This window comes from Homalodisca vitripennis, chromosome 2 (assembly GCF_021130785.1).
Source record: "Homalodisca vitripennis isolate AUS2020 chromosome 2, UT_GWSS_2.1, whole genome shotgun sequence".
In the NCBI taxonomy this organism is placed as follows: Eukaryota; Metazoa; Arthropoda; class Insecta; order Hemiptera; family Cicadellidae; genus Homalodisca; species Homalodisca vitripennis.
Genome location: NC_060208.1, coordinates 176,629,622 through 176,648,246, shown reverse-complemented (window position 1 = coordinate 176,648,246; position 18,625 = coordinate 176,629,622). Strand labels below are relative to the sequence as shown.

Below are 18,625 nucleotides of genomic sequence, written 5' to 3'. Positions count from 1 at the left end.
GTCTATAGGCGCTAGCCGTGGTTAAAGGGTTAAAATAATTATAATAATCTGAAAGGATATCAATTTTTTCCGTTTGATATTGTATTACAAAATAAAAATAAAGAAGTACGGGAATAATATAATCAAATGAAGAGTGCTGATTTATCGCCGCGTTTTGGAACTGATTTTGCAGTGCCGAGACCTCGGTTCATGTCCGGTTTGGAAATATAATTCCAGAACCAGTATATCAGCCCGTGGCCGTTAAAAGGTTAATATAAGTTAACATTTTTGCTTCCATAAGTAAGAAATAATGAAAAATGATTATTGATGCTTTTCTAAAGTTTCTTTAAGATAGTAGGATTGTGAAAGTAATAAGATTTTTATGGATATTTACCATTATCAAGTGATGATTTTCTTGTATTCACAAAAGTCCTGTGACATTCACAAGTATTGATGTTTATTTATATTCTATGATTAATTTTATTAGTTATAAATAAAATCTTTGTATAACTTAAATGCTAACCAAGTCAGAAATAAAATTAGTCTTGTTAAGAATTTTTGTGTTAAAATTATTTGTTGAAAACTCTATTTACGTATACAGTAGAACCTCTCATATCCGGCCACCACGGGACCGAGCCCCTGGCCGGATAACGATTCGGCCGGATAAACCAACCTACAGTACACAGCACTTGAAGAAACAAAACAATTGTACTGTACTGTACTAACCGCACTGGAAATAATCAACGAACTGTTTACAGGTTAAACCTATTAGCTCAACTGAGGACAACACTGGAAAATGTAAACAAATAGATACACCAAAATAACGCAAGAGTCGTGGGAGACTAGTGCGTGCAACTGCGCGTCTGCAAGCCGTAGTAAATAAATTTCGATATTGGCTTCCGGGAAGTGGCCGGATAAACCGAGGTGCGGTAAAACCGAGGCCGGATATGAGGGGTTCTACTGTAAACCACAACCTAAAAATCGATGTGGTTCACATTTACAAAGTCCTAAATTTGATTCTGCATGTTGGATATATCTGAAATATGTTGTCTATAATGAAGATAGCCTACAATCCTAACTGTTTCTCAAAGAAAATATTTTATACTTTAACTTGTTATGGTTTGTTTTACAAATAATGTTTGTAAGCAGTCAATTCTAAGTCATCTCTGCAATGGACTTAAAAGTTAACTGAAATTGTTTCATGCCAAATCATTTATCCAATGCCAAATATAACTAAAATTATATATTTAAAACAGTAATTTTTGCATGTCTGTTGGTAAAACTCACAGTTCGACTCATCTGTGCCATCTTCACAATCCAGTTTGCCGTCACATTTCTGTGTGGCTTTGTAGCAGCGACCATTGAGACACTCTGCAAATCCTTGAGTGGCATTGCAGAGATTCATGCGGTGAGACACCTCGATGTCTGAGAACACCACAAGACCAGAGTACCTGCAAGGACAAAAGTTACATTCCAATACATTTTTACATGATTATGTAGCAGCAACCGTTGAGACACTGCAAATCCTTGTGTGGCATTACAGTTACTTTGAGGTAAATGCGGTGACTAACTCAATCAGCCCACACCTTAAAATCAATCTGAATTTTACAACAACAATCAGGCACAGACGAAATTAACTAAGTAAACAATATTGCACTGTTTTGATCCATGTTTGAATATGTGTATATGAATTTGAGTTTGAAGTGGAATTTATAAGGAAATTTTATCAAGTGTTTGTATTCGAGTGAATTCATAAATAATCAATCGAATGTATCTTATCAAGCAAAAGAAAATTTGATCAAGTGTTTGTATTTGAATGAATTCATGAATAATCAATCAAATGTATATTATCCGGAAATGATAAAAATAACCAGTTTATCTTTAATCATTGAGTGATCCATGTTTTTCACTCAATAAAAAAGTAAAAAAAATTATTATCACAGATACGCATGAAGTCAATAAAATGGAAAATAGTATTTTAAATAATTTAGCAAAATCAATTTCACACACACATGAACTTTATATACTAATATTGGAAATTACGTACTCAAATGTTCTATTGGCGTCAATCCCATACGTGGAGGACGGAAAGTATACAATATCGTCGGCCATACCCTCACGGGAAAACCACATCTGCGTGAAGGTGCCATTCGTCTCCTCATCAAACCGAGCCATCCTGTTCAGGACCTGAGAACAACTCTCATATTAACCTCACATCAATATATTACTTTGATAATACTTGAGATATTCTACAAAATATTTAGTTTCATAAATCTCAAAAAAATTATCTTAATTATTTATTTTTAGATATAATGAGAGTTTAATATGAGAGTGAGAGAGTATATCAAAATCCAACTTTCTTAACCCTCACTCAGCCTAAATATGCCTCATGATTTGATAATGATCTTGGCTTAATGTTGTAACCTGGCAATTGTTTTTCATACTTATTAAAACCTGTTCTAATGCTAATAATATTTGTGAACCAATAAGGTTCTTATTCAAGCCTCAGGGGGCCTGGGCCAGGCACCGCCACAAGTCTATTGAACTTTGTCAACAGAACACGCAGTGGCAGGGTATGACAAGGCCCACCAAAGCTGAGTACGGCCCTCGAACCAATTGTTACTCTGTTCTGTTCTGCTACCTAAGATACATATGAAAATACTTGGTATTTAGTTCCAATTATAAAAAGGAAATTCACTTTGTAACATTTAGAGTTGAACAAAATTAATCATAAGCAAAAATTACCCTTGCGTAAGTGAGTTCGTTTCCAGCTTGCATGCTATAAAACGATCGGTCAATGCCACTGAGGCCCACGTACACACCAGCCTCTCCGTAGATAGCCACCTCCACTTTCTCTCCTGTCCTGGCTTTGCGGTTGTTGATGAACACGGTGAACTAAACATAGAACATAAGCAAGAATTAACCAAGAATTGGATGGCTCCTTTAAGATATAAATGTAATTTGCTAATTAGGAGAATATGTAAACAAGTTTTCATTGCAGAAAATTTTTACATAAACCTACTAATCATTTAAAAGCCAATTATTAATAAAATTAATATGAGGATTTCACAGAATTTTGTGAAGTATCTATGAAATAAGCTATAGTAGATAACATCATAAAGTTTGCTCAACATTCAATGGGATTTCATCACAGCTATTATTAGTGTGTCTTTTTTTATGTAAATTCTTAATACACATTTCAAATTATTACATTGATTACTAAGATCTTAAATAATTCAAACAATTTCTAAAAATTACAAATCATAAAAATTGAAAACTCAACATTGAAAAAAGCAATTTGTAATGCTGTTATTGAAATTTAAAAGCATTATCAGTAACTAACAACCTTCACACAGCCAATTCGTACATATTTACTTGTTCTTATATTAATACAACACTAACATTGTTACGGGAAATGCCGTTGACAGGGAAGGTGAGACTGTCCGCTACGACCTCGCTGCGGCGGTCTATGTTGTAGACGAGCACTGTAGCGACTGGGGCCATCTCAGCACTGAGAGTGATGGCGAATGTGCGGATCGTGTTCTGCATTGTCTCCTGTCCAGCCAGCAGAATGATGCCTTTAGACATCACAATGTAGTTGAAAGTCTCCATGAAGAAGTTGCTCTGCACGTGGAGTATCACGTATTCACCCACCTGCATAACAATAACATTTCTAGTTATTATTTTATTTTTTAAAAATAAGCTATTAATGAATTTATAAGTGAGGAAATTGAGAAATATAACACATCTTTACAATATAATTTTCTAGAAAATAGAATACAGATGGAAACTATTACAATATAGACTGCTTGATATTGGTCAATATCTTTTTGATTTCCAGTTTCACAAATATTTTACTCCAGTGCTAATTTCTTCATACCAGGAATCTTCTGACTTTCACAGTTATTAGAGGACTCAAATATTTAAAAATTAATTGAATTTAATTTTCATGACAAGTAAAATGATAGTTTATACAAAATCACAAATATCTGATTCTGAAACTTATTTATTAACAATATAATGTCACCATATAATTCAGTTTCTTGTTACTGTTAACTCAATCTTGAACTCTGTTGATTAAAAAGACATTGTTTTTATTTTTTGTTTTTATTGAGCCAACCAATGAAATTGTATAAAATATCTGTCTTATTTCTTAATACTAAATTTATTTAGTTTTAAATAGATCTGGAATGAATGGGTGAAAGCCATAAATTTCCACATACAGAGTTACTTTAATAGCATGATAGTTTCTAATAAGCGCTCACAAGGCATGAACTACACTACCAACAATAACTGTAACTCTAACCAGATCAACCTTAAACTTAACAAAATCCGTTGAGTTATATCAGACATATTATTAAAAAGGTACGAGGAGAAGAACTAATATTGTTACCTGTGGAGGTCTATACATCTTCCCTAAATTGCCTTATCAAATTCGTTTACTACACCTAGGGAGTCAGTTAAGTTTACCTTGGCATTCTTGGTGGAAGTGTGCACCTTGATGTGGTGGCTGTTGGGGGAGTAGTGAGACAACAGCAGCAGCTCTGTCTGTGACCTGTCCCCTGTGGGGTCCTTGAAACTGGCAGTGATCCTCATCGACTCTATGTCCTTCAGCATATCTATGGCTCGCTTGTTTTCCTCCAGACCTGTATGGTGACATGAGAAAACAATATTATAAACTGGGCAAGAAAAAAGGCTAATGTTATAGTAAGTATTATGTACATATTTTTAAAATTCAATACAAATATTTTAACCATTTAGGAAGTCTCTAATAGAGCAAACACACTTGAGTTCAAATGTACTGTATAACATAAGACTTCTCTCACTGATTTGTGCAAAATTCAATGTCTAATTATAAAGGGTGTAGTCCTCCCCAAATAGTTTGAGGAAAATAACAAAATATTCTATTAAGTCCCTCTCAGTGCTATTTTTATAAAAACATGTTTTCCGACATATATCTGATTTATTTTTTCCATTCCAAAGGTCATTAACTGCTTTTAGTGGTGGTGTTCTGAACTATGTAGATTATTCCCTAGTCTTTGTTAGCAGCCTGGTAAACACTTTTATAACCATGTCAACAGCAGAGTCAATTGGTGTTGGTATTAGCAGTATTTCTAATTCAGTATCTGCCATTCACAAACTCAAAATCTATATACAAACAATCAAATACCAGTGGTGAAAATATAAATATTTATTACAAAAGCTCTGGTGATGTAAATCAAAGCCAACTTGGTATTTATACTACAATTATTGCCTGATTATATTTATTTATAAACACATATTTACAGCTTACCATCTCCAATTACTGTTTTATATTAATAAAAGTTAACTGTGTTTTGACATGAATTAAAACAATTGTTGAAACATTAAGACAAAATTGTAGATTTCACCTACACTGGCCCATGCAGGAGGTCCCGCGGTTGTCAATTTAATTGTGAGTGGGTTTGGCAATACGACACATGTTAAAACATCTATAGGAGCCAAGTGTTAAAAAATGTATAGTATAAAATTGAACATTTCAATTTACCTAAGCTTTAAAAACTCAAGTAAATTGAAAATGTTTATTTGAGAGCAATATATTTGGATTAGCTTCTTCCAACCAAACCAAAAACTGGAACAAAACTCTTTATAGCACCAATCAGTTTATTGGTAGGCATGCTGTATTTAATTGTTATTTGGAAGCAATATTAGAATAGTCATTATTTAGACTTGACTTTTAATTAGATAGTGAAAATTTCCTTCTTTTTTATTATAATCATACACATAAAAATATTATAGAAATTCCCAAAACTTAAACTCGAGTGACTTTCTTGGTAAGTATATTTTCTATGCGCTTAAGGTTAGGATTTTTATTAAAACCGAAACCCACTTAAGTGGTATTCTCAAAAAAGACAATTACTCCTATAAGACAAATGAAATATTTGTATGTAAATTATTAAGTAAAATATAAGTTATAATGGCAAAAAAAATAATTATTTTACTAAAATTCATTCCACGACTACTTAAAATTTCTAATCTAGGTTTTTTAAACTTTCTATTGCTTTGATGTAAAATATTTAAAAAAGGAGAGGTTATTCTATTCTCTTCTCCCTCATAAACAATGACTTATGAGTTAGTTGATGGGTTAGACCCCTCAAACCCAAAGTCTGGATACAATATTGACTACATCAATCTTTAGTAACATTCCTGTTATTCTTTCACAACAGCCTATAACACAATGCACTTAAAATGTGATTTATCAAAGTCATAATAAAATTGATTGTTGTGCAATTAAATAACAGTATTTTTATTTTACACAAATACACATACATTACTGAGCAAAGCAAGGCTCCAAAATTAGTCTTGTTACTTGATTATAATACATCCAACTTATAGTTTTAATCATGAATCACCAACATTTGACACATAAGCACTGACCGAGCTGTGAGCGAAGATCCACCTTCAACTCCCAAACACCGTCGTGCTCAGCTGACATCTTCAATACTTGAGGCTCGATGTTGCGTCGGCCGCCAGTCCTCATGCCCACATCTGCTGTCACTTCCATACGGCTGAACTCCAACTTCTTGTCCTCCAGTGGCGAGCCATCTTGGTATGACACACTTATCTGTAACAGAATCCAAGGATTTGGGTAACATTTAGTCATATATGAATAATGGACAAAAATCGCACTGCTCACATGAAATAAAAAGTTGCCCTATTGGATTTCCTTTAACCCTTTAAGAAGTGCGTGTAAACTCTACATAATGAGTAAGGATGTCATATGATGTATATTCTTATAGTAGCCCAAAGGAGTACGGATCTCATATGACGTTTAGCCTCTGTATTTTTGTATTATCGTAAATGCATTGCTATTACTGATTGCCTTTAGGTAGATTAGTCTGTAAAGTGGTTCCATCTATTGGCAATATACTTAACTTCCATATTTGTGCTCTCATTCACTTGTAATCTGATTTTACCACCAGATCGGAGTAGACACCTGGTAGAAGCCACTGACTCAAAGTCATGTCGCGCGCGCATCGCTTTGCTGTCAGAATATGTTGCCACATTATACTAGCCATTCCTTGTATACTGCATACTGGGGTCATATTTATCTTGTGAGAGTGACATATTTGTTGAGCAACCATCTAGTTTGATACTGTTGTCCAAATGTCAGACAATATTGATTGAGTCTGCCATAGTGAGGAAATAAGACATTTGATTTGGAAAAAGTGCTGAAATATTGACTTGTAGAACACGTAGTCCTTTTTTATTAAGCTTTCAAATGTAAATAAACATTTTTTAAGAGATTTTAAATATTTTAATTGTTTACTCCTTTTGGTAATTTTTTGGATTTTATCCATCACTCATTTCAGCCTATCAAAGGAAGACGTAATATGACGTCTATACTCCTAAGTGGCAAGCGACGTCTGAGACGTTCTATTTATGCCGCTATGACGTGGCAAGCGACGTCTTAGAAGTCGCTTCACATTGCCGCTTATTGCTAGGCAACCGATAATTATTTTTATGCCTAGTTTGCACAGTTGCGTTCACCACTAGATTTCAAATACATTTCATATAGCATCATCAACATCACGATGAAATAATCAATGGTACTAACTGAAATAATCCTAAGTTTTCTCCCGCGGTCTGTGGCAAAACTAGCTGAGTAGGCCTACGTGACTGTTTCGTTTCTCTTGGCTTGTACATATAGCTATATATTTTCTTTATTATTATAACATTGTCTATCTTTTTGGTTTGTAATCAATTTGGCATTGTTTTTACGATCTTGTGTTAGTTTGTTTATTCACTGTTACCTGGTACCAAATTTCATTTTCAAGTTTGATCTCAAACAAAAATAATAATTTACTGTAATAAACTGATCTGGTAGATCTGTAGAAAAACTCTTTCTCTTAAAAAAAAAAAAAAAATATAGTATGCAAAGATTCTACAGCATTTAGGTTGTTTTTTACCAGTTTCAACAAAACAACTTTTTTTTGCTATTTTGCAAAAATAATTTATTTTTTCATTTATTTTATTTATTTTTTTATAATTTTGAAACTTTTTCCTTTGGTATTTGTAGGTAATTATTGTTTCTACCTTTGGTATATAATGGATTTTCTGTAACTATGTTTTTATTATTTTTTACAAAGTGTCAAAGTTACAATTTTAGTTCGGTCAATCAACATTTTTTGGTTTTTCACATGATAAGTCCAATTCAGATTTCAAGAAATCATTTTATTTTGTCATAATATGAAAATTCAACTCTTTCTGAAGAATTCAGTATGCAACATGACTAGGCTAGAGTAAAAAATATATTTTTGGTGAATTTCAAAAAATACTCTGCAAAGTGGCCAAAAAGAGCTTGCCACTGTGGAAGTTTAGCATTGCCACTTCTAGGGTTAAAGGGTTAAACAAAATCATTCAATAATTTTCTGGGATTTAAGAAATTGACCATACAAACCTTTTACTTTGAACATTGTAATGGAATTGTGCCTTTCAATGTTACAGACCTAAGTTTTCAAAATATTTAGGTAACTGTCATACATATTGGAGGTATTACAAATTTTCTTGTACAAATGTTTTGGCATCATAATCTTGGTTACTCTTGTTCCATACAAGACTGTTCAGAAAATATAGAGATTGCAACCTTAAAACTATTTTGACCTACTAAAATATAGCACTTACATAGCAGTTGAAGGGCATGGCCGGCTTGAAGACCTGTGGGGTGCCGCCCATGAACTGAAGCTTGATGGTGTTGTTGAACACCCGAGCAGAGGAGTAACCCTCGATTACCTCATCCAGGAATCGATCACCAACGGTGGCTGTGACTAGGATCTCCATACCATCCAGGCTCGGCACATACTGCTCCAGTTCACTTAGCGGGTAGTGGAAGTTGTACACTCCATAGAACTGCACAAAGATAGTAATGTACAATAGTATGAGTCTACTGTTAGGGACCAAACTGTGTGCTGATTCTCCAATTTTCAATCTCACTGAAGTAAATCAGAACTATAAATAGAAAATTATAAATCAATAAAGTTAAGTCTAATAAAATTATAGATTTATCGTATAAACCTTTGTTGTCAAAATATAACGCATATTCTGATATAGCAAGAGGAGAAAGGAGATGAAGATTCCATTTATTGTTACATTATTATAATTAGGGTACTCTCAAACTAAAAAATTGTAAATAGCTGATTTTGTGTATATAATCTAAAACTTGTAAAATATGAAACAAATTTATCATGTACTTTACACATTCTATTATGGTCCATTAAAAAAAATGTTAATGGGCATAAAACTTGCACTGTGTTTCAAAGAGAAACTGGTTTAAAAGACCTGACCTGATTTGATGACCTGCCGAAAACTAAAATTTGGATTTGCCTAATAAGCAAAAATAAATTTAAATGGCAATTAAGAGTTTTAGAGTTGAACTAGTACATTATTTTACACTACATTTTATTCTATGATGCACTGAATCTGAGTTTATATGACTATTGAGCTATCTAAAAGAGAAATGTATCATACAACACAGAAAGACATGTTTAAAACAAACAAAACCTCAAGCCAAGAGGCTGTTTCAATATTAATTGGCCTATATCAGGGCTAAACAGTCCTGGTCACAACAAAGTTCATTATAGATGTAATGAGTGTGACTTCTTCCTTAAAGGTCATTCCCAGATGACAGCAGTATTTACCAGCCAAAACAAGTAAGAATTGGTGCTACCTGCTACTGAATACATGGTAAAGGAGGAGAGATCTGGAGAAGTAACATAGCCAAATTTATGTTGCTGTGGTTCTTAAAATTATTACCTTTTAAATGTGTCAAAACAATCAGACAAGTTTGGAAAGTAGTTAAACCTTTCCCATAAAAGAGGCCTGAATTGTCTTGCAGGCCACCTTCCCTATCTAAATCAGTCCACCATTCATAGCTATGCAATATGTTAGTTCCTTGACAAGTGCTGCACTCTAGATGAGATACTGAGAACTATTTGGACTAGTTGGTAGTTGCAGAACATTTCCTTGTTAATTTTGTATATTTCTCTTGATTGTTTACGTCTCTGCATGTGGTTATTTGCAGATATACTTTAGTACTATCACGAACATGGTGAGTTCAAGTCGTAACATAATTACAGTAAAGTAGATTTTGAATTAGACCGATTCAACATAAGTCAATGTTATAAGTATCCTGGTTTAAAAATTATTTTACTTTGTATTTTTGCAACTTTAACATTAAAAATAAAACAGTACTTCACAAATAAAGACGAAAAACTATAAATATTGTAATTATCACCTTAATAAATACTTTTAAAACCCAATATAGTACTTTAGTCAGTGTTAGTTTTGAAAGCACATTTTTAAGGTAGGAAAGCTAACTTTTGTATGAAGTAAAAAGTTTACCACTACGTTTTTTGCTTGAGCACCTGGATAAATAGGTCTCACTAAGCTGCATCTGCACTACTTAAAGCGTACGGGAGAGGGTTATGTATAAAAAAATCACTTATAACTCAAGGGTTAAGGGATTTACTCAACTTTCCATTCTGTTATAAAAATAGGGGAACTTTTATCAAAATAACTGTTATCAGAATAAGGGGGAGATTCAATACAGTACAAGGTCCATGGCACTGATAAAAAGTGCAATGTCACAGACAGGAACCTGCGCTATCTCTAACTCAGACTCAAAGTCAGTTACACAGTTACAACAATGGCAGCTCAGCCATCAGCACTCCAAACTTATGTTTACATGTTTCAAACAAGGGAACCAAATAAAATTTATGGTTTACAAATATCATTCAGATTGAATATATTATGTGTTTTAAGAAAATTTGTTTGAATACAAACTTTAACTTGCTATAAGAATGTCTAAGTCTAGAAAGAGAGAATAAGTAATGAACATTGTAATGCATTCACTAAACTACGAAGCGTGCAATGAAGAATGAAGCAAAAGCAAGAGAGTATCTTTTGAACTTACGTATTTCAAATGTGGGACAGTTCTGCTGCTGTAAGTTGGGGCAGGAAACCAGAATGGGAATGATTCGTCCTGACCAAGACAATAAAACATTTACTAAAAAACCACTACACATAAAAAACAAGAAAATCATAAAAACAATCAACACCAATCACTGTGCCACGACAATTAATCAAAGCTAACATCCATACATTATAAATGCATTCCTGGAAAGGAAAGAGGAAACTTCTTTTTATTCTAATAAGCTCCATTGACACAAGCATTGATTTTTTTCATTTTAATTTGCTTCAACCTTTCTGGTCTAGAACCCTTCTAAAACATAAAACAATTTTGTTCTAATAGAGAAAATAAAAGTTAAATTTTTGTGAGCATTTGTTTTATTACCAGACCTCCAAAAGCAACAATGATTTCTGGAGTTACCACATAGTAGCTGTGAGGTACCTAAATATAACTAATGCGTAAACTCCATATTGTATTTTATTTAATACAAAAAACATATGCAGGTAAATACATATAAACATGTTTTATATAAAGATAAATAACATTTACAAGCCTTCACATGATCGAGTTTGAATTTAGGTACTATCTCTAGATTATTTTCTTTTTTTGCCAGATCACGTTGGACGATCTGCCATGTAATCTAAGGATGGGAAAGTACTAATCAGTAATACCCCTGGCCATCAGTGCAAGCTTTGGAACCACCCCACACATCTGGCTAAAAAAGTAAAACGTCCCTCAAGATAGTACACAAACTCCAGCTTTGAAGATGTGATCGATTGTAACTTTAACTTTGATAATACTAGTAATATATTTATGATAACCTGATATAAGCCTACTTATATAGTGTGATCCCTGAAATACCAAACTACTGAATATGTTTAGCATCAAATAGTAAACTACCTAGAATGGACTAAAAAGTTCTGATTCTGATAGTATGGGAGTGCTTCTTCATTTGATATAATTATGTGGTATTCTTAACATATTGGTTGAAAAACACACCGTAATGTATTCAACATAATAAATATGTTTAAAAAAACACCTTTTATATTCTATATATTATTTTTTTATAAAAAAAAACACACATTTGAACAATTTTCTGTATTTGAACTTCTTTAGTTCAACTACTGGCCAGCCAGCTGTGAGACATCAACACCAAAAGGACTAGAAAGTCCATGTGACTGTGAATGGTACATAGTTATGTCCTTTATGATAAATTACTGCCTGAATTATCATACACATATTGTGTATTACAAGCACAGTCAAAAAGCAAACAAAACATATCAGACTAATATTGTTTGAGTAATAATAGTTATTATTACGTAAATTCAACTGAGGAAAAGATAAAAAGAACATCTCTTGAATTAGTAACAAATTTAAATTATCTTTTGTGAAGTAGCACCATGTAAAATTTAAAAAAATTATGTGTAAAAATTCAGAGCTTAATACAGACACCTATTTTTCTTTAAGATAATCTGAATTATCGGACAGTAAGTGTACTCAAATAGAATAAGCTCAAAAAGTTTCAGATCCTGCCTAAAGATTGAACTATGTATCAGGTGAAACATTAATATGCTGTAATGTTGGTGTGACTGTACAGACAGACAACCGCAGTGAACATGTCATGTACAAATTTCAAAAGGTACAAGGAAACACTATTTATCAAAAAACATTCCAAATCTAGTAACAAATATTTATTGACATTCCCGGAAATTGAACCCAAACCCTTTCAATTAAAGAGATGCAGCCCTACCCCGTTACTATAGTGAAGTAGTCGGGGATAGCTTCTACTTAATTATAACTATGCTTAATGAACATTTTGAAGATTCAAAGAAACATGACAACATCCACCACAATGCAAAGCACAGTCTACAACAGCATCGAGAAACGATTGCATTTCATTCGATACTTTCTACAAGTGAAACAGTAGAATACTTACAAAGTTGAAGTAACGAACCACATCCTCTCTGGGAGCCTCCACATTGCGGTAGCCATTCTTGACTGGGCGTATAGTAGCCTTAAGTGTGAGGTTGCCCTGTACCGGTGCGCCGCTTGTGTAGTTCGCCATTACCGTTCCAGTCAGGTATCGATCGGTCAGGAAGAAGAAGGCTGGCATTGTTACATTTACCTGGTGCAGTGGATTTCAAATTAGAACGTTCATAATGATAGTATATTTAACATCCCGAATCAAGAGATCAATTACTATGGATCGAGTTTTCATTTTTTAAAGACATAAACACAAAATATACATAAATCATAATAGAAATTCCTAATATGCCATGCACTACATTACAATCCTCACCTCAAATCTGGTTTGGTAATACTCTTCTACAAGGAAACTAAACTCCTCATGTTGGTTTTGAGCGACAACTTGAATGGTCCAGTTGCCGAACACAGGTTGGTCTGACAGATGATAGTCCAGGCTCACAGAACCAACGTTAGACTAGAAACCACAACATTCATACAGTTAAACTTAAGATTCAGAACTTATTAAATGATTTACGCTGTACTGGCATTCTGAAATGCACTTAAACGAGCCAAAACTAGGGAGAAAGGTGGGCAAGCTTGTACCGTGTGCATTAAACTAAAGAGGACATCTGGACTGAAGAAAATGTCAAGTCTTAGTAGATAACGATATAATGCTTTTTCCTAGTAAAATAGCATTAACCCCTTGAGTGTCACAGCAATAAAGTGAGTGAATATGACAAACATTCTGTTTTTGTAAAACAGAAATAAAAAACATGTTCCAGTAAAAATATCCACACACTTTTTAAAATTAAAAGTCGAGTTCAAACCAATTTTCGGTGTATTAAAAACCTATATAAACTCACGACCTAGGAAAATTCACAAGCCACCAGCATTTTATACAATTAGTTTTTTAATTTGTCTCACTTATTTTATTGATTATAGCTTACAAAATAAAATACATTTGTGGTATTCAATATTTTTAAGCAAACAAAGGGTCCAAAAAATGTTATCTTTTAACAATTTCATGTATTAAATAAATAATATATGTATCAAGACCTGTGTGCTCTATTCAAAAGACTTTATTCGGATATGTTGTGCTTGTCTTGCCTAGTGTATCTGTTGAATTTTTAAATGATTCTTTATCATAATGTATTATTTTGTTTGTATTTATTTATATAAATGCTAAAGTATAATTGTGGGATATGATACAAGAGATGTAACTCACTAACCTGTCTAGACAACCATCGCCTCATGATGTGTCTGTTAGGATCCAACATGTACACATCTACTGGTCCCTGGAAAGCCTTCAGTTCTGTGTTGATTGGAATTGCCCGGAATCGTACTAAAATATAAAATAACAATTTACCAAATTTGATATAATATCAAACATAGTAATACAAATTAGCAATTGTTTCCTTTATGTAGTTTACATCGAACACCCTTACAATCTGTTGAAGATTTATAAGAAATATGTTCTTATATTTTTTAGAAACCAAATATATGTTATGAATTCCGAAACAATTTTTTAAACAGTAAACAAATAATTGAAAATAAAAATAATATTAACAATGTCTGTGATTTACTTATTTTTGTTCTAGAAGGGTGATTAATGAATTATGACTATAAACATTTTAATAAATACAACAGAACTCTGCTGAAAATCCATTTGGATTTCTGATCTACAGATGTAGAGAAGGTAAGTCTAAAGTATTAGCTAATATTAAGTTGATCAGTGGATTGAGAATAACTGTCTGAGCATCGCAATTGTTATAGTAACAAACGGTTTTAAACAAAGCAAAAAAACTCGCATAAGATTATCATTGGAAATTTGGAAGCCTGTGGGGCAGAATCTACACAGCCTAATATATCAAATCCACAAAGGCTCATCTAGTGTGTAAGAGCTATCAATTGGTATCAAATCTGTATCAATAAAATAGTTTTAGACAAGTACCTGAAATCGCATTAGAAAAATCAAGAAATTCTTTTTATAATATAGATTAGGACGGTACAAAAAATTACATATAATGTATAATTAGATAATTATTATAGTAATGTAATGATTTTAATAATTATTTATAACAATATTTTTTCAGCACAATTCAACTTCTTAATAAGAACTGTAAGATATTGAATGAATTGAGATTTTTTATTCAAAATCTTTTTATGTGGATCCTTGAGTACTTAAAATTTTTTTTAAATGTATGTTCCACATTATGTGACTAAACATCCAATGATTAATACTGTATATCTCATACAAATCAAAACATGATTAACAGATGGTTACACCATTTCAGTAACACCCACCAGTTTGGCCCTGCATGTACACAGGCTTGTCGGTCTGGATGAAAATTGTCATGGATCTTTGTGAGAAGGTCAGTTTAGTTTCGTTGACAAAGGCAGAGCCCCCAAACAAGCTGTCGTACAGTCCCTCCACTCGCAGCTTGTAGTTGCCAGCAACACTGGTCGAAGGCACCTGTACACACGGTTGTTGTAAAGTTAGACAATTTTTGTAATATAGCAATATGTTTTAGAATGAATTGATATAACTATGGTACCATGCAGTTAAGATGACATATCTAGAGTTGAAAAAGAGTAGTGTTTGGAATGTTGTGTACATTTAATTAAGTAACCGATTGTTTTGCAAAACATTTTATGATCCAAAGATCCCCATGTTAACCCATTCGCCCAGACTTACAAGTAAATTCCATTTTTCGGTACGTGGTCCATTTCTAGACAAATGGAACTATCCCTGTTGCGATGAAGAAGGTTTTCTATCTAAAGTATTATACAATTTAGTTCAAGGCATAACCACAAGAGTGCAGTGGAATTCACTTGACAGTTACTGTTGTACTTTGGAGTAAAAGTTTGGAAAATAGCGGAATTAGTAGCTATTATTTATGTTGTTAGTGTTTTGTGCTGTTTCACTAAGAATTTATACTGATCTGTACAAAAACGCTGTTTATACTAACATCAAATTACAGCAGATAATAATAATGACAGTTATATATTTTATGAACATAATACAACTTTTTAATAAAAATAAACAAATTTCAATACTGATTATACTAAAATCAAGAAACTAAAAATTGTTTTAATTTGACAAAAAACGTTACCCACACAAATTTGAAAGTGGCACAATTAATTCTATCGTTGGCAAATTTTGATTTTTCAAAATTAAAAAAAATTTAAGTTTGTCCATTTCCCAATTTTTAAGTTAACTTAGTATGTGCATTAATCACAGCAAACAAACATGTTTAGTATGAAAATTGTTGTCAAAGAAAAGTAAACACTAAAACAGGAACTGATTATCATTTGAATGATATTCAAGTTTCCTAACGTACCAGAATAACATTCCAATATAGGAGGGAAGTTTGCAACAAGAAGTGCAGACACATCCAGGCACAATGCGGGAAGAAAACTTCAGGGAGAGTGTAATATATCTGAATGAATTTATCATCAGCTGAGTTTCCACTCAACCCGTTTCCTTGCTCTCATAAAGTATTATTGCTTTTCTGTTTTATCCCATACAAAAAAAGGAGGATAAGCATTTTTGTTGAAGAAATTTTACAAATAATATTAGAAGTTGAATACCTTCCTTTTATTCATCCTTTTGAGTCCCAAGAAGGCGATCTGAACAATAAAACTATATTTTCTATGTGATTACTTGATTTTTATTATTTACTGAGACATGTTTCAACCATTTGAATATAGGTCTAGAATCTATGTTATAGAGATATCAGATGTTTTCCATGGATTTGTTCAGTGATAAATTAACTATTACAAATGACTCACCCTGAGTATGAGTGTCTCCGGGATGCCCTCCTTGACCAGCTGACTGTCCGCCCCCAGCTCCACACCATTCCGCTGAATGGCGGCTCTCACAGTCAGCTGGTGTTTGCTCTTCAGTACACTGCAGGCCACTTTATATATCTGACCAGGTCGCACCATGCGACTCGCCACGATGAAGTATGTTCTGGAGCACAAAACAAATTACATAACAAGAGTCCAATGATTTTTCAATACAAAATTCTGGAATTGTTTATTAATTCCTTATAAGAATAATTTGTATTTCTATGTATTTCATAATTATATTTTAGAAAAACCTATAGTATATTTTATTTAATTACTGCAGACTATAACTTTTTTATGTGACATTGACTCATTTATATTAAAATAAATGTTATGTTTGGTAAAATAATGCTCAATTAAACAATAATGAAAAAGAGTAAATTATTGTAATAGTACAATTCATTTTAAGACTAGATGATGGACAGCAATGGCACGCACATTTCTCAAAGTTCCGTGTATGTACTTTTTTGTATTTTTAACAGTAAGTAATCCCAATGATATAAGGAGAAATACTTAAAAATTCTACATTATTGAAGCATGACTTACTTACTTTAGGAATGCAATAAAATTGGAACCTCTCAATGAAAAATTTGTCTGAACTAAGCTATTTTAGTTATTAATATCCTTCATAATAATGATTTATGAAAATAATTACTGCAATTGTTTAATACATTGCTTTGCCATACCATTATTGATCCATTAACATATAACTGATCTTGAACACATTGGATATTTACATTGACTTTATCCCAGAGAACACGGATAGTTATTTGAGAGTATTTCTATCAGGGATGACTCTTGATGGGTTCTTTTATGGTTCAGAAATGTCAAAGTTAAATCACCACCAAACAAAATTTTCAAATTTAAAGCTCATAACAAATGAAAAAATTGTCTAATAGTAACAAAAATATATAATTTTATGCTTGCCAAAATGATCAAATTGGATGTTTTACAGACCAATAATGTCAGTAAACGTGTCATACAAAAAGTACTGAGTTACATCACAAAAATGCAAAAAACTACATCTGTAATCTCAAAAGACATTAAATCTTAACCTTTGATGCTGTACCTACCTATATTTTCTTAATAGGTGGATGTTTGTTTGTCAGGCTAAAAAAAGTATTTTCCTGTATGAAAATTGTGTTACAACATATCCTTTCTCTGAGCTATGTGATCTTTCATTATCAATTTGTATTCTAGTACAATTTTGTTTTATGTGTGTACTATTAAAAATATTCTCATTAAAATGTTAATCAAAACACTGCACAGTTACTTGTAATAATAAATTTATAAACTCCAATTAGATAGAGTGTCTATTTATTGTTAACAAGACAAAGTTCAAATGCTTTAGTAAGAATAAAAAACAAACTGGTCAAAGTGGAAACACAATGCTTGTGTGCTGTGTACGAACACATAAATGGTGCTATTGCTATCTACTCAAACTAAAAGAATTAAGTTAAAATTCTTATAAGGGGTAACTAAATAAGTATAACCTTGAATAAAATACGTAAATCCAGATTAAAATGTTCTCAATATCTTCACTCTAAATTTGACTGCGGAATAAATATGAAAAGTTTATGTGTTTTCCTAGTATAGTTATATATGAAATTTGGATAGAATTACAAATTTTATTTGATAGAATATCTGAAAATAAAGCTAGTTAAGACGTTTCTTGTTTCCTGCCACTTGCATGACCCGAAGAATTAATGTTATTTTTTTTTATTGCACTAATATTATTAATGTTATTTTTTTAATTGCACTAATATTATCATTTCAGTGTAGAATTGCATATTTGCTTAAGTAATCCCTTTATCGATTCAAATAATAAAAGAAGTCCATCCTTCGTTCTTCTTCTACTTCTTTTTGTACTTTCCAATTCCATCC

At 32.4% G+C, this 18,625-nt stretch overlaps 1 protein-coding gene across 4 annotated transcripts in view; it reads right to left on the bottom strand.

The window, feature by feature from the left end:
- The window catches only part of LOC124355082 (CD109 antigen), a 50,723-nt gene that overhangs the window by 27,622 nt on the left and 4,476 nt on the right, over positions 1 to 18,625 (bottom strand). For 3 of the 4 annotated variants that reach the window (XM_046806016.1, XM_046806018.1, XM_046806019.1), the window contains exons 2-14: positions 16,685 to 16,865; positions 15,197 to 15,365; positions 14,122 to 14,234; positions 13,227 to 13,367; positions 12,864 to 13,052; positions 10,931 to 10,999; positions 8,644 to 8,868; positions 6,397 to 6,583; positions 4,450 to 4,625; positions 3,382 to 3,633; positions 2,725 to 2,874; positions 2,027 to 2,166; positions 1,267 to 1,430 (exon numbers count right to left, since the gene is read on the bottom strand). In XM_046806016.1, the coding sequence (XP_046661972.1) occupies positions 1,267 to 1,430; positions 2,027 to 2,166; positions 2,725 to 2,874; positions 3,382 to 3,633; positions 4,450 to 4,625; positions 6,397 to 6,583; positions 8,644 to 8,868; positions 10,931 to 10,999; positions 12,864 to 13,052; positions 13,227 to 13,367; positions 14,122 to 14,234; positions 15,197 to 15,365; positions 16,685 to 16,865 (2,156 nt within the window). The remainder of the gene's footprint in view (positions 1 to 1,266; positions 1,431 to 2,026; positions 2,167 to 2,724; positions 2,875 to 3,381; positions 3,634 to 4,449; positions 4,626 to 6,396; positions 6,584 to 8,643; positions 8,869 to 10,930; positions 11,000 to 12,863; positions 13,053 to 13,226; positions 13,368 to 14,121; positions 14,235 to 15,196; positions 15,366 to 16,684; positions 16,866 to 18,625) is intronic. The other variant, XM_046806017.1, reaches the window with a different exon arrangement.